Below are 12,868 nucleotides of genomic sequence, written 5' to 3'. Positions count from 1 at the left end.
GGCTGGCGTCGTGGTGGCGTCAATGGCAGAGGACCTGCCAAGGCTCGCGTAGGTGGAGGTCATCGTTTGGCGTCGATGGTGGAGGACCTGCCAAGGTTGTCACCTCAATCTGCTCTGAAGATGGACCAGTGGAAAACGGCGGCAACGACACATGTTAGTGCGTCGGACTGGTTTGAGCCCCGGACCTGGCAGATGGCTCGGTCGGGGCCTCCGGCTTTAGATGTTAGGTTTAGGTGAGAGGTCTGGGTATGTGGCCCAGCTTGCACCCCTTCATTATTTGGATAGAAGTAGTGGCAGATGTTGCTAAGATGGCGGATTCAAGTATATCGTTGTTCTATTTTGTAAGGTTCTCAGAAAATAATTCATGAGATGGCCGCATGCATCTCCCAAAAACAGAGGCCGGAGTTCATCCTCCTTTTCCAAGAAAAATAAACAAAGTTTTTTAGTTGTTGATTGTTCTTTGAGATAGCTACCCGCTTATTACAAACGGCTACAGGAGGGGTAGTATTTCTTAAGAGAAAAGGCATAACAACCCGACTTCAAATTAAAGAAGCCATCAACTGGCTATGTTACAAGGTGTTTTTTTTTTGGACATAGGCTTAGGGTACAAGGTGTTGATCCATTAATAAAAGGCATAACAACCCGACTTCAAATTAAAAAAGCCATCAACCAGTTACCGGCTAGGGTACAAGGTATTATTTTTGGGGGGGCAGAGGAGGCTAGGGTACAAGGTGTTGATACATGGCAAACTCGAGAAAAGAGTGTTAGTATTAATATTGACTTGCAGATATTTTAGAGTCTTTATACTTAGCATGGGTCGTGTACGTCGTTAATTAGCAGAAGTAGATGGCCGAGCGTCAAGTGACCGGCGTGCTAAGTCTCGACGTACGAGATCTCCCGCAAAAAAAAAAAGTCTCGACGAGATGTGCTCGTTGCTGCGTGTGGTCGTGGCTGAATGTGAATAGGCGGCAGCAGGAGAATCGGATCATCGTGCGTGGGTTGTTAGTTGCAGCATGCATGACATGCATGGACGTTGGAGCGAATCAAAGACAGATTAGTTGGCTAGCTTTGTGTATGTGCGTGTGCATGGATTAGTTAGTTCCTAGTAGCAGCCTAATGTGGTGGCCGGTTCGTTAGTTGGTGTGTGGTCGATGGGTTGTGGGCGTGTGTGAGGCTACATATAAGAGTTGTAAGCAGTGTGTTTTGTGCTAAGAGAATAGGAAGGAGAGAGAAGGATGGCTGTGACCAAAAAAATTCTTGTCATCCATGTTCGTGTGAGTTGTGAGAAGCAACAACTTGGAAAAAGAAGAGGGGCTGAGGAGCAGCTCCAAACCTCCAACACAGAGAAGGTTACAGACGACGCACCACAATGTGCACAACGCCACCATTAGAAACACAAGCTCAAGTTGCAGGAGAAATTATCCCAGCTCAAGACGTCGAAGAGCCACCAAGTTGAGGCTCCTCGACTAGGGGAAGACGGGTGCGTGTTCACCGTAGCTGCCGGTCTCAGGCTCTCAGCCAGTCACCGGTGGTGTGTGGGTCAGTCAGTGGCAACAGCAGTCCAGTAATCAGGAAAGAAGTAAGCAATAGGTTGTGTGTATCTGTGGATCTCACGGGCCATTGGATTCTACGTCTGGCCCACACACATTAATTGCTCCAAGGCCCACCCATACAATTCAAAGACAGACCCACGTTCATGGGCGCCCCTAAATCTCGCCTTCAGCGAGTCCTGCCTCCAACTTGCTGAAGGGGCGAGTGAAATGGGCCAGCCCACGAGTGTGGCAGGCCGCAACCTCTTCTTTGTTTTTTTTTCTGTTTTCTGTTTTCGGTTATCTGCTTTATTTTTGTACTTTTGTTTATAATTTTAAATATTAAATATATAGATATATATATACTAAAAACATTAATATTTGGAAAATTATAAAAACATTTACTAAAAATTGAACAGTATTTGGGAATTCTTAATCATGTATAAAAAATGATGAATCTTTTTATCATCTATATAAAAAGGTTAATCAAGAATAATGAAAAAAAATATTGAACAAGTATTTGAAAAATATTAATCAAATATTTAGGAAATGTTAAATGTGTAAAGAAAAAATGCTGATATGTATTAAAAAGGTGATGAAAATATTTGTTCATGTATATAAAAATGTTAATCAAGCGTTTGAAAAAATATCGAACAAGTATTTGAAATTTTTTACTCAAGCATTTGAAAAAATGTTAAATGGAAATGATGAATTTTTTTGATCATGTGTGTGTGTGTGTTAATTAATCATTTAAAAATATTGAACAGGTGTTCGAAAAATGTTAATTAAGCATTTGGAAAATGTTAAATGTGTATAAAAAAGGTTGACCATCTATTAAAAAATTAATCTTGTATTTGAAAAATGTTATTCAAGCAGTTCAAAAGTATTTTAAACTTGTATATATAAAATATTCACCATGTATTACAAAAAATATGTAATTTGTATTGGAAAAACATTCGACGTCTATAAGAAAATTATTGTTGACATATACAAAAAATGTAGAATGCTAACCAAAAGAACAAAGCAAACCAAAAATGTAAACAAAATAAACAAAAAAATGAAGAAATGAAGAAAAAAATGAAGAAAAAAATGTAAAAAGGAATGAAGAAACGAAGAAGAAGAAAAGAAATGAAACAAAAGAAAAAAAACCCGAAGAAAACTGGCGTGAATCGCCTCAGGTAGGACACGCCCTACTACTTACCACGAATGGGACTTGGGCGGAGTGGCTATCTCGTTTTACTTGCTATGCATGCGCGAAGGGGCCGTCCCTATACGACACAGGGGAGGGAAAACCTTCAGCGAGGGATGCTACCGTCTCGCTTAATGCGAGACACAGCGCTCACACATGTTCCATTTTCACTTCGGCCCATCCCCCGCCCTTGCACTCAAGACCTCCCTCCCTACACAAAACGAAAAACAAAAGTAGCTAGATGTTGTACCACACTAGTAGATCAGGGCATCTCCAACAGTTATGTTCACTCATAGCCCATCCTCAACTAGTGCACCGCATACGCCTTGTAGTGGAAATTTTTGGTGAATGTTAACATTATGTTTGAAATACTTTATGCATGGAAAACAATGTGTATGTAATAAGAATTCTATTTGGAGGTGAACATTAGTAGCAAATTGTGTAAAATCCAATCTTAAGGTGCGCCGCATATATATTGCATGATGGGAATTTCGATACAAATATGGTTACACTCATCCAAGAAAAACATAGAGAGTAGCTGCAAGAAGTACCCGCTCTTAGAGCATCTCCAACAGCCGCGCTAAACTAGCGCCGCGCCGCAAATTAGGCCGTTTTAGCGCGCGCGCAACGCGGCGGGTCGCTCCAGCGCGCGCGCTATAACGGGTTGGGCACGCGGTTGAAAACACTTACCCGCGCGGCGTATTTCGGGCGCCAGCTACAGCGCGCGGCACACTCGAGCGCTCGCGCCGCACTCTCTCCTCTCCTCGTCCTACGCCCAGCGCGCGCCGGCGCCGGCGCCCTGCAACCCACCCATGGACGCACACACTGGCGCCCCTCTCACCCCGCTGTACAGCCGCGACCCCCCCCCCCCCCCCCGCCGCCGCCGCCGAAAACCCTAGCGCGGGAAGCGCTGGCGTCGCCACCGCCGGAGCTCCGCCGAGCGTCGGCCTCGCGCGCAGCCTCTTCTTGCCGCCGCGGATGACCACGGCGCCGGGTGGCGTCGCGCCGGCGCCGTCCCGTGCCGCCGCCGCACCGTCGAAAAAGGTCCCCAATGCGGCGCGGACGAAGAAGGGCAAAACATCCGCGAAGAAAAACAAGGCGGCGGACGGCTCCGGCACCACGAAGGCGAGGGGAAAGAAGCTTGCAGGGCGTTCGACGGCTGCGGCGGCTACCGAAGCGCCGGCGAGCTCACTTGTTGAGCCGGCCGCCGACGCGCACCACGTGTTCGACGAAATGCCCCCAAGGTGAAAAAATTTCCAACTTTTCTTTTCTTCTTATTTTTTCAATGCATCATCATCACATATAGATAGCTTATTTGCATTGTGCAAAAAACTTTGTAGTCTCAACGATGATGCATGCATGTCCACTATGGGTGTTGGGTGCAACAATTCGCATTGGTCTCAAACCAATGACATCCATTTCGAAGACCATGAGTTTGAGGTGGACGAGGAGGGTGAGGGAATTGTCGAGGCACTGAAAGAAAGAGCGGGCAATTACTCAACCAACGATGACAAGTTACTATGCCATACTTATTTGCAAGTGTCGAGGGATCCATCCATTGGAGGTGATCAAAGTAGAGACGCGTATTGGGAGCGAATGAAAGAACACTTTGATGCTCACAACTTGAGTGGAATTGACCGCTCCGAGAGATCACTTCGGTCCCGATGGTCGACAATCAACTCGGATTGAAAAGTGGGTGGCCGTACAAAAGGCAGTTGACAAGATTAACCCAAGTGGCACAAATAAGGATGATCGAGTAAGTGGCATCTCATATATGTTCATCATACTTGTTTTTTGTGACCGAAGTGCTAACTTGTTTTGTTTTTCTTGTAGAACAACATTGCACAAAACTTGTTCAAAGAAGAGACAAGGACAACCAAGAAGGGGAAGATCAAGAAAGGCAGGGTCTTTACCTTGCCTCATTGCTATGAAGTGTTAAAGGATGATGAGAAATGAAAGAAGCGTGATGGTTTGGAGGATTTGCATTTGAGCAACAAACGGAAGCGAGCAATTGAGATGAATGATGATGAGGAGGAGGATGATGCATCAAGTGATGACGGAAAGAGAAGCCCCACACCCAACTCGGTTTCATACTCGAAGCCAAAACGACCGGATGGGTGCAAGAAAGACAAAACCGAAAAGAAGAAAAGGAAAGGAGATGATGAGCTCAAAAATGCTATGGAAGCTATTGTGAAGGCAAGGGTCGAAGCCAATGAGGTGAGGAAAATGGCAAGGAACCAAGATGCCGTGGCCGAGGAGAGGAGGTTGGCGGCCGAGGAGAGAAGGGTGGCGGCCGAGGAGAGAAAGGTGGCTTTGGAGGAGAGGAAAGTGAGCAACGAGGAGCGAGCTAAGTTGTTGGAATGGGAGAAGCACTTGTTCTTCTTGGACACATTTAACCTCAATGCGGCGCAAAAAGAGTATGTCAATCTTGCCCAACAAGAAGTCTTGATCCAAAAAAAAGCCTTGGTTCGTGCAATGGGTGGCGGTGGCCTCGGCGCCATGGGTGGCGGTGGCTTCGGCGCCATGGGTGGCGGTGGCCTCGGCGCCATGGGTGGCGGTGGCCTCGGCGCCATGGGAGGCATGGGTGGCTTCGGAGCCATGGGAGGCATGGGTGTACATCCGTCCGCCATGGGAGGCATGGGTGCACCTCCGGCCGCCATGGGAGGCATGGGTGCACCTCCGGCCGCCATGGGAGGCATGGGTGGCTTTGGAGCACCCTCCGACGCTATAGCCGCCATAGGAGGCATGAGTTTTGCTTCTCTCATGGGAGGCATGGGTGCACCTCCGGCCGCCATGGGTGCAATGTCTTTCGATGTGCCTTCTCACACACATTCCCATGAAGATGCCGTTGAAAATCTTGCCAACACCGTCGGAGCTTCACATGATGCGGTGCGTGATGCGGTGCGTGATGAGGAGAGGGGGGAAGATTCATCTTCGAAGGCGGAAGAGTCGTCTTCGGAAGATGAGGACGAAGACGAAGACGAGTAAGATGAAGATTGATGTGTCTTTCATGTCTTGATGAACTTTAGTTTGCATTTGAACTTGGTTGGATTAACTTGTGGGCATGATTTTGAACTTGTGGGGATGAACTTTTATTTATCAACTTGTTTGTGTCAAATTTCACATGTTCATTTTTGTCCAAAATATCATATATGCAAAATGCCCGGCGAGTCGCGCGCGCTGTATTTTTGCGCTCTGCTGGAGCGGCGCGCGCGCGCTGCATTATAGCGCGGCTGCTGGAACCAGCGCAGGCGGGCACGCAAAACCAGCCGCAGCGCGCGCGGTAAACAGGTTTTTTACGCGCGGCGCTTAGCGCGGCTGTTGGAGATGCTCTTAGGCCAGCTGAGCCGGTTGGTATCTGCCAGTTTTCAGTGGTCTCTTGTTCATGTTGACAAAGTGGATTTTCCAAGGAAGGAACACAAACCAAGATCTTGTTCGCCTCTTACAGTTTGGTATTAGCAGGTTCCAGCTAGCCCGTGCTTCCTAGAGTTTGATGAATGGAAGAAACAGGCATCTGACGGGTTACCTCTAAGATAGATATGGGTCAGATTTCATGGGTCTTCGTCTAAGCCCCTTAATGATTTTTCTAATGACCTGGAGTTTGGGATCGCTGATCTGCAAGAGAGAGCAGGTGGACATGCCTTTTACACGCACTCACGACATTGCGAGGTTGCTAATCTGTGTACTCGAGATCGATCATGTGCCAGACTACGTGCCCTAGACTTATTGTTGTATGACTTATGATCTCAAAGTTGAGACTGAGGACTATCTGTATATTGATGAGGTTGCTAACAGTAGTAATGATGACACGACTGAGAGAGGTGATGGGAGTCAGGATGACATCATGGATCACTATAAGCGTGATGACATCCCTAACTCCACTGGGCAGACTACTCCGACGGTTGATGCGCCTGTGGACAAGGGGACAACACCTTCTTCGACGCCCATGAGGGAGCCGAGGTTTGGTTCCTTTGGGGCAGCATTGGTGCCCAGTAACCTCTGGGGGGACCGGACCGAGATGGAGGATATGGCGGAGGCAGCCGTGGTGGTGGCCAGCTGTGGTGGGCATATGTTGTTACACTCTAGCTGTTACAGTATGTGATATACTACAATGTACCATCCGCTATGCAACAACTGCTATACATCAGACCAACTGGGTTCGTGGTTCGTGGATGGCAGGTATGATTTCCTCCTCCGACATCTTAGTCACGTGGGGGTGCCGGATCTGGAGTTCGATGGCGTGTCCGGGGTGTTATCCAGATCTAATTCGTTCAAAGATAATGGTTTCACCTTTGATAAACCATATTGAAGGTCTGCAAAGCTACATATTAGCCATTAAGCCACGTCGAGCTCGGGTGTGGAGGTGATCCATCATTTTTTTCCTTTGGTGGTTGTCATTGTTGGGGAAATTGTTATTTGGTAGCTGCCCGGTTGGCTGACGAGTAGGGGATTAATAGGCTCATCAGGAAGTTAATGAATTAATTGGATGGTTTATCAACTTATCGGCTACTCGTGACCCTATAAGAATGGATTAATCGGCAAGTTAACTGGTTAATCAGACGAATTGTTGAACAGGGATGACTGTTGTGGTTGTGCCAGAGACAAGTGATGGGCGTTGGTGTCGAGCTCAGATGATTCTTCGTTCTTCTTTGTAATTTTACTTCTTGGCTGGTGTTTCTTTGTGCAAAGGCTAGCGTTCTGTTGTCTTTTCAGTTTTGCCAGGTCGATATATACATGCCTTGTACTATGTTTCTTATAGTATATAAATGAGTCACATATTATCAATGCAAGAAAAATTTATTGGAATGGAACAATAAGAGGTACACACTTTCATGTATACATTGTTTTTGCAGAGTATTTTCTATCACAGCTTCATCACATTTTTTAGGACCAAGGAGCATGTATTTTGAAGAAAAAATAGAAGAAGCGTCCAGATCTCTTTAACTCTCCGTTGCTCAAGGTAGAAGGTACTACTGCCCATACAAGATATGCATGCATATCTGCAATACTTGGTATAAAAAAGGCTTTCGCCCAGTTTTATATATAAAAAAGGCTAGCACCCAAGAGCTAACAATCGTAGGACGCCGACTCGTTGGTGGGCAGAGCAGCTCATCCCCGAGCACACATGGACAAGAGGGAAGAGGACGACAGCCGTGGCGACCACACCTCCGAAGGAAACCCATGCATTGCCACCGTCTCCGGCCAAGATCTAGAAGCCCATAGCAGCTATCGAGCAGAGTAAGCGCGTGAAGTAATAATAAGGTAGTATGGTAAGAAGCAGAATCAGTCAATGAATTTGTGTGGTCTCATGATATGAAATTATACAGCTTAGTTAGCTCTTGGGTACTAGCTAGCTTCATTATGAAGTCCGATCGCGCTCCTTGAGATGTCTTATTGGGCATCTTCTGATATACGGATGCTTTTTGTACAAGGTCACCTACACAACAGTGCAAGTGATAAAATTGCAACTGTGTAGTCGCCTGGTAGTGTCGAGTACCCAGCATTCATCAGTGAAAAAGAAGGAAAAAGAATGGCATTGTGACGATCCAGATCTCAAGTTTCCATAGATCAATAACCAGAGTTGGTGGGAGGAGAATTACAGAGGAAGAGGTGAGAAGATTCAGATTTGCATTGTGGGGACACACACACACACACACTGACCGTGCAACTATAAAAAATGTAGAAAAAACCATGCATGCAATTTACAGTGAGAAACACCTTTCTCGTGATTAAGGGGCCCGCGAGGTGGTGGTCCGGACTGCCGACATGCATGGTATTTTTGCCCAACCGGAAGGCATTTGTGAGTCAGATATTTTGGGAGCACAACCGGGATGGGAAGGCCGACAAAGAAGAGCCCGCACCCTCTCTCCCTCTCCCTCGTCTCCCCTTTCTCCAGAGAAAGAATCGCCAACGTCACTGGCTGCGGACGGCGACGGCGGACTGAGCACCTCACCGCCGGCCTCCTCCTGCACAAACAGCTTGCTGCTGCCACTTTCGGCAACGCAAGCAACGAGATCCACCTCCACTTCGGTCGTCTCCGACAATGAGCAAGCAAAACCCATCAGGTAATTATGCTCCTCATTTCTATTTTCTACCTAGCGTGCGTTCTAGACTGTTTGGTTGGTGGCTGCATCAAGAATCCAATCCAATAAACTGATATATACCTACGTGGATGTAAATATCAGATCCAGATCCAATGACTGATAGCTAGATGTACATAATGGCTACAGTTTGGTGCTGAATCAATAAGAAATAATCAATTAGCCGGTCATACTATTGTATATCTGTACTGCATCTTCTATTCTTCCTAAAAAATGTAATGCATTTTCACCCGCAAAAAATAGTAATCGTAATGTATTTCCACTAGCGGTTATTTTTTCAAATATATATGGATGTTAGTTGTTAAATGTCAATTGTCAAGTATATATATGTTATACAGATGACAGATTGCATCGTCATTTTTTCTCATTTTGTTCCCTTAATTTATGCTGAAAAGCACAATATGGATGCTATAGCGTTTCATAATTGTTGGACGAGCTGCCATTAAGTGGCATTGCCCGCTATATAAAACTTTGGCAAGTATCCAAGACTAGAAATGAATGGCTACGTCTAACGAGACGGATATGTCGCTCGTGCGGACAACGGTGCAAGAGTTGGCAGCAACCGTCGAGGAGCCGCCGCGAGAGTACGTGGTTGATGAGATGTTGGACGCTGCTGATGAGATGCCAGAGCCGATCCCTCTGATCGATCTTAGCCGGCTGACGGCCGTCGACGAAGCCGACAAGCTCCGGGCGGCTCTACAGACCTGGGGCCTCTTCCTGGTGAGTGTGTGCACCCTTAGTTTTTAGCTATAATTATTCAACTTTTGCTGAGATTTTTGTCCAGGCGACCAACCATGGAATTGAGGAGTCTCTCATGGATGCCATGATGAGTGCATCGAGAGAATTTTTCAGGCAACCGTCTGAAGAAAAGCAGAAATACAGCAACTTGATAGATGGCAAGCACTTCGAGATGGAAGGCTATGGAAATGACAAAGTAGTGACTCAGGATCAGGGCCTGAGTTGGAACGACCGCTTGCATTTGAGAGTGGAGCCAGAAGATGAGAGGAATTTCGCCAAGTGGCCCACTCACCCGGCATCTTTCAGGTTATTAGTCACCTACTCATTAATTAATTTACCCTTCGTTCCGAAATGTAAGGTGTATTCATTCTGGAGTCACTCTTTCTACATACAGGGATGTGCTACATGAGTACGCATCAAACACGAAGAGAACAAGGGACCTTATCTTGAGATCAATAGCCAAGCTCCTAGACCTTGATGAGGATTACTTCGTCAACCAAATATCAAACAAGGCTATTGGGTTTGCTAGATTCAACTACTACCCCCCATGTCCCAGGCCTGACCTAGTTCTGGGCCGGAGGTCTCACACTGATGGTGGTCTCCTTACCATCCTTTTTGTCGACCAAGACGTCGGTGGATTGCAAGTTGAGAGGGCTGGGAAATGGTATAATGTTCCAGCCAAGCCTTATACGTTGGTGATTAACGTAGCAGACTGCATGGAGGTATGAATATAAGCAACTGCTCTCTTGAATAATCTACAATCAACAGCGTTGTATATACTATATATTTCCTGAATCCTACGACGTTCCTTTGTTATCTTGTATGTAAATAAATATTTGACGCATGCAGATAATGACCAACGGAATCTTTAGGAGCCCAGTTCACAGGGTGGTGACGAATGCCGACAAGGAAAGGCTTTCACTGGCCAGGTTTTATGCTGTGGATGCGGAAACGGTGCTGGAGCCGGCGCCTAGTTTATTGGATGACAAGCGACCACCAAGATATGAGAAAATCAAGGCCAAGGATTTCGTTTCTTTTTCTCGACTGAAAAGTTCGTAGTTGGGCTCTTTGAACATTATTTTTCCCTATGTCAAGGGAAAAGATTCATCGAGACCTGAAAAATATAAGTTCAACGTTTTAATTAGTTTATTGACGAAGTTTTTGCAGTGATTGCCTATATATGGCTAATAAATGAAGAGATTGTTTCTCTTCTGCGAGTGGGGTTTTTATCTGTAATATAATTGTCTTTCTTCAATGCTTAGCTAACAACCAGTTTGTTTGGTGATGTTGTGTTGTCTTTTATATATTAGCCTGAACAAATTGCATGGGAAATATATTTGTCTTGAGTTGAAAAAGAATGTTTCGGTAAAGTATTTTATATTATATGACATGATTTTGCGCGGGCAATACAATTGATTATGTGGATGTTGTATTTGCAAAATCTCATCTTTTTTTTGTTGTTGTTGTTGCGAAAGGAAAAATTGCATCTTCTGTTTCCGGAGAAAAACAGACTTGACTGGAACTCCAACCTACGTACTTGTTCAGCTATTTGGTGAGCTCAAGAAAATCTACCTCAGTCACTGGATTCTTTTATACAGTAACAGCGACTGCTTGAAGATTGAGTAATTCTGAATTTTATTTTCAGAATTTCAGTGCACAAAGACCGTGCATTACATTCTGAATGTATTATTCATATGAATTTCAGTCAGTTAAAACGAGCAACAGGAAGCATCCTGTAACTGGATAAGATCTGCCTGAAAAACAAGTAACTGTCTTTTTCAAATAAATAAATATACTCCTGCAATAGTACTATACAACAACTGCTACACACTTGTGGCCTGATAATTGCTCCGTGGACATCCTCCGCCGAACCATTCATTTCCGCTGATCATTTCTTACTTGCGCCGCTGATCACCACGGTCGTCAGGCAGAGAGTACTGACGGTCCACTAACAAATATAAATGGGAATTTGAGAAGGAAAATTATATTATCATCTCACTGAAACTGGTTTCCCTCGCTGAACTACTATTAGCACTGCCATGCTTCCACTTTTTTTAGTCTGATTTAGTAAACCCGTTTGTTTCTGGATCCAGTACGTGCTCGATGAAATGGACTCCTGCGATGCACCCCAAGCTTGAGCAAGCGGAAGATCAAACTTGGATGGTTTAATTAGTTTATTTACGGATTTTTAGCAGTGATTACCTAAATATGTAGAGTAAATTAAGTCTTTCACTAGATGCCTTCAAGACACATGATTGAACCAAGAACACACACTGGAAATACAAATTGGAGGTAGGATACTTTGTCCCGGACAATGTGCATGTCACTTTATAAAAAGTTTTCAAGAAATCAGGCATGATACGAACCTTTTCCCATTCATCATGAGTAAGACAGAAGTTTGACTTGAATATGCCATCCCTATTACCAAACCACAGTACTGCATCTTTAAAATACACAGCGTTCTCAAGCATTGTGTATGTTGAATTCCAATGGACGAGCATATCTACGCACAGCCTTTTATCTTCTTTCAAATGGTAAATGTTCTTGGCAGTTTCATAGAACTTGTGAATACGATTGCTAGAAATTTTGATATATTGAATGCCCTCTCTAATCTTGTCAGCAGATTTATCAATAAGTTTCAGACCAGCTTGGACAATCAGATTTAAAATGTGTGCACAACATCGGACTTGAAAGAAAGTTCCAAACAATGGTAACACACCTTTAGGCAGCAATGTAGTTCTCAAAGTGTTGATCATTGAATCATTGTATACAGCATTATCAAGAGTCATGCACATTATTTTGGTGTCAACCTTCCACTCACGAAAATATAAATGGACTTCATCAGCAATTGTAGCCCCATCATAAGGTGGATTCAACTTTTTAAACCATATTATCCTTTTGTTCAGTCTCCAAGCATCATCAACATAATGACAAGTAATACGGGCGATTTGATTTTCAGCCACTACTTACTTTAGACTTTGACAATTTGTCACTGCTTAGATTGTAATTGATCTTTTGCCACTCTTTTGTTTGCCATTTGATTTTTTGCCACTTTTCAACACAAAAACAATAATTCCAAATGACAAACATATTACATGCACAATGCAGTGGACAAGTATACCCTTGTGTGCCTATTTGCCACGAACTCAGACGCACGCGAAGAACTCAATCCCATCCCTTGTTTGCACGGCAGTAGACGGCGACGCTCCTCTATGAGCAGCGGACAAGGCCGGCGCCAGCTAGCTGATGAGCAACAGCGGGGAGCAGCAACAAAGAGAGCGGCGCCCAGGGCCACGCCAAGGCTGAACGAC

At 45.0% G+C, this 12,868-nt stretch overlaps 1 protein-coding gene and 1 pseudogene across 1 annotated transcript; one reads left to right on the top strand and one right to left on the bottom strand.

Annotated features, from left to right (window-relative positions):
- The window catches only part of LOC125518054 (disease resistance protein RGA2-like), a 63,900-nt pseudogene that overhangs the window by 35,918 nt on the left and 15,114 nt on the right, over nt 1-12,868 (bottom strand).
- On the top strand, nt 8,522-10,770 carry LOC125524887 (protein SRG1-like). The gene is made up of 4 exons (XM_048689921.2): nt 8,522-9,539; nt 9,604-9,863; nt 9,952-10,279; nt 10,407-10,770. The coding sequence occupies exons 1-4, from the start codon at nt 9,318-9,320 to the stop codon at nt 10,614-10,616; spliced, it is 1,020 nt and encodes a 339-aa protein (XP_048545878.2). The 5' UTR covers nt 8,522-9,317; the 3' UTR covers nt 10,617-10,770.

The sequence above is a fragment of the Triticum urartu genome, chromosome 7A (genome assembly GCF_056163025.1).
Source record: "Triticum urartu cultivar PI428250 chromosome 7A, HENAU_Tu73, whole genome shotgun sequence".
In the NCBI taxonomy this organism is placed as follows: domain Eukaryota; kingdom Viridiplantae; phylum Streptophyta; class Magnoliopsida; order Poales; family Poaceae; genus Triticum; species Triticum urartu.
Note: the sequence above shows the minus strand (reverse complement) of the source record. Positions and strands in the feature narration are given on the sequence as shown.

Coding starts and splice junctions, on each gene's coding strand:
- LOC125524887 (XM_048689921.2), top strand. CDS start 9,318: ATGGCTACGTCTAACGAGACGGATATGTCGCTCGTGCGGACAACGGTG. Junction 9,540..9,603: donor AGACCTGGGGCCTCTTCCTG/GTGAGTGTGTGC, acceptor ATTTTTGTCCAG/GCGACCAACCATGGAATTGA. Junction 10,280..10,406: donor ACGTAGCAGACTGCATGGAG/GTATGAATATAA, acceptor TGACGCATGCAG/ATAATGACCAACGGAATCTT.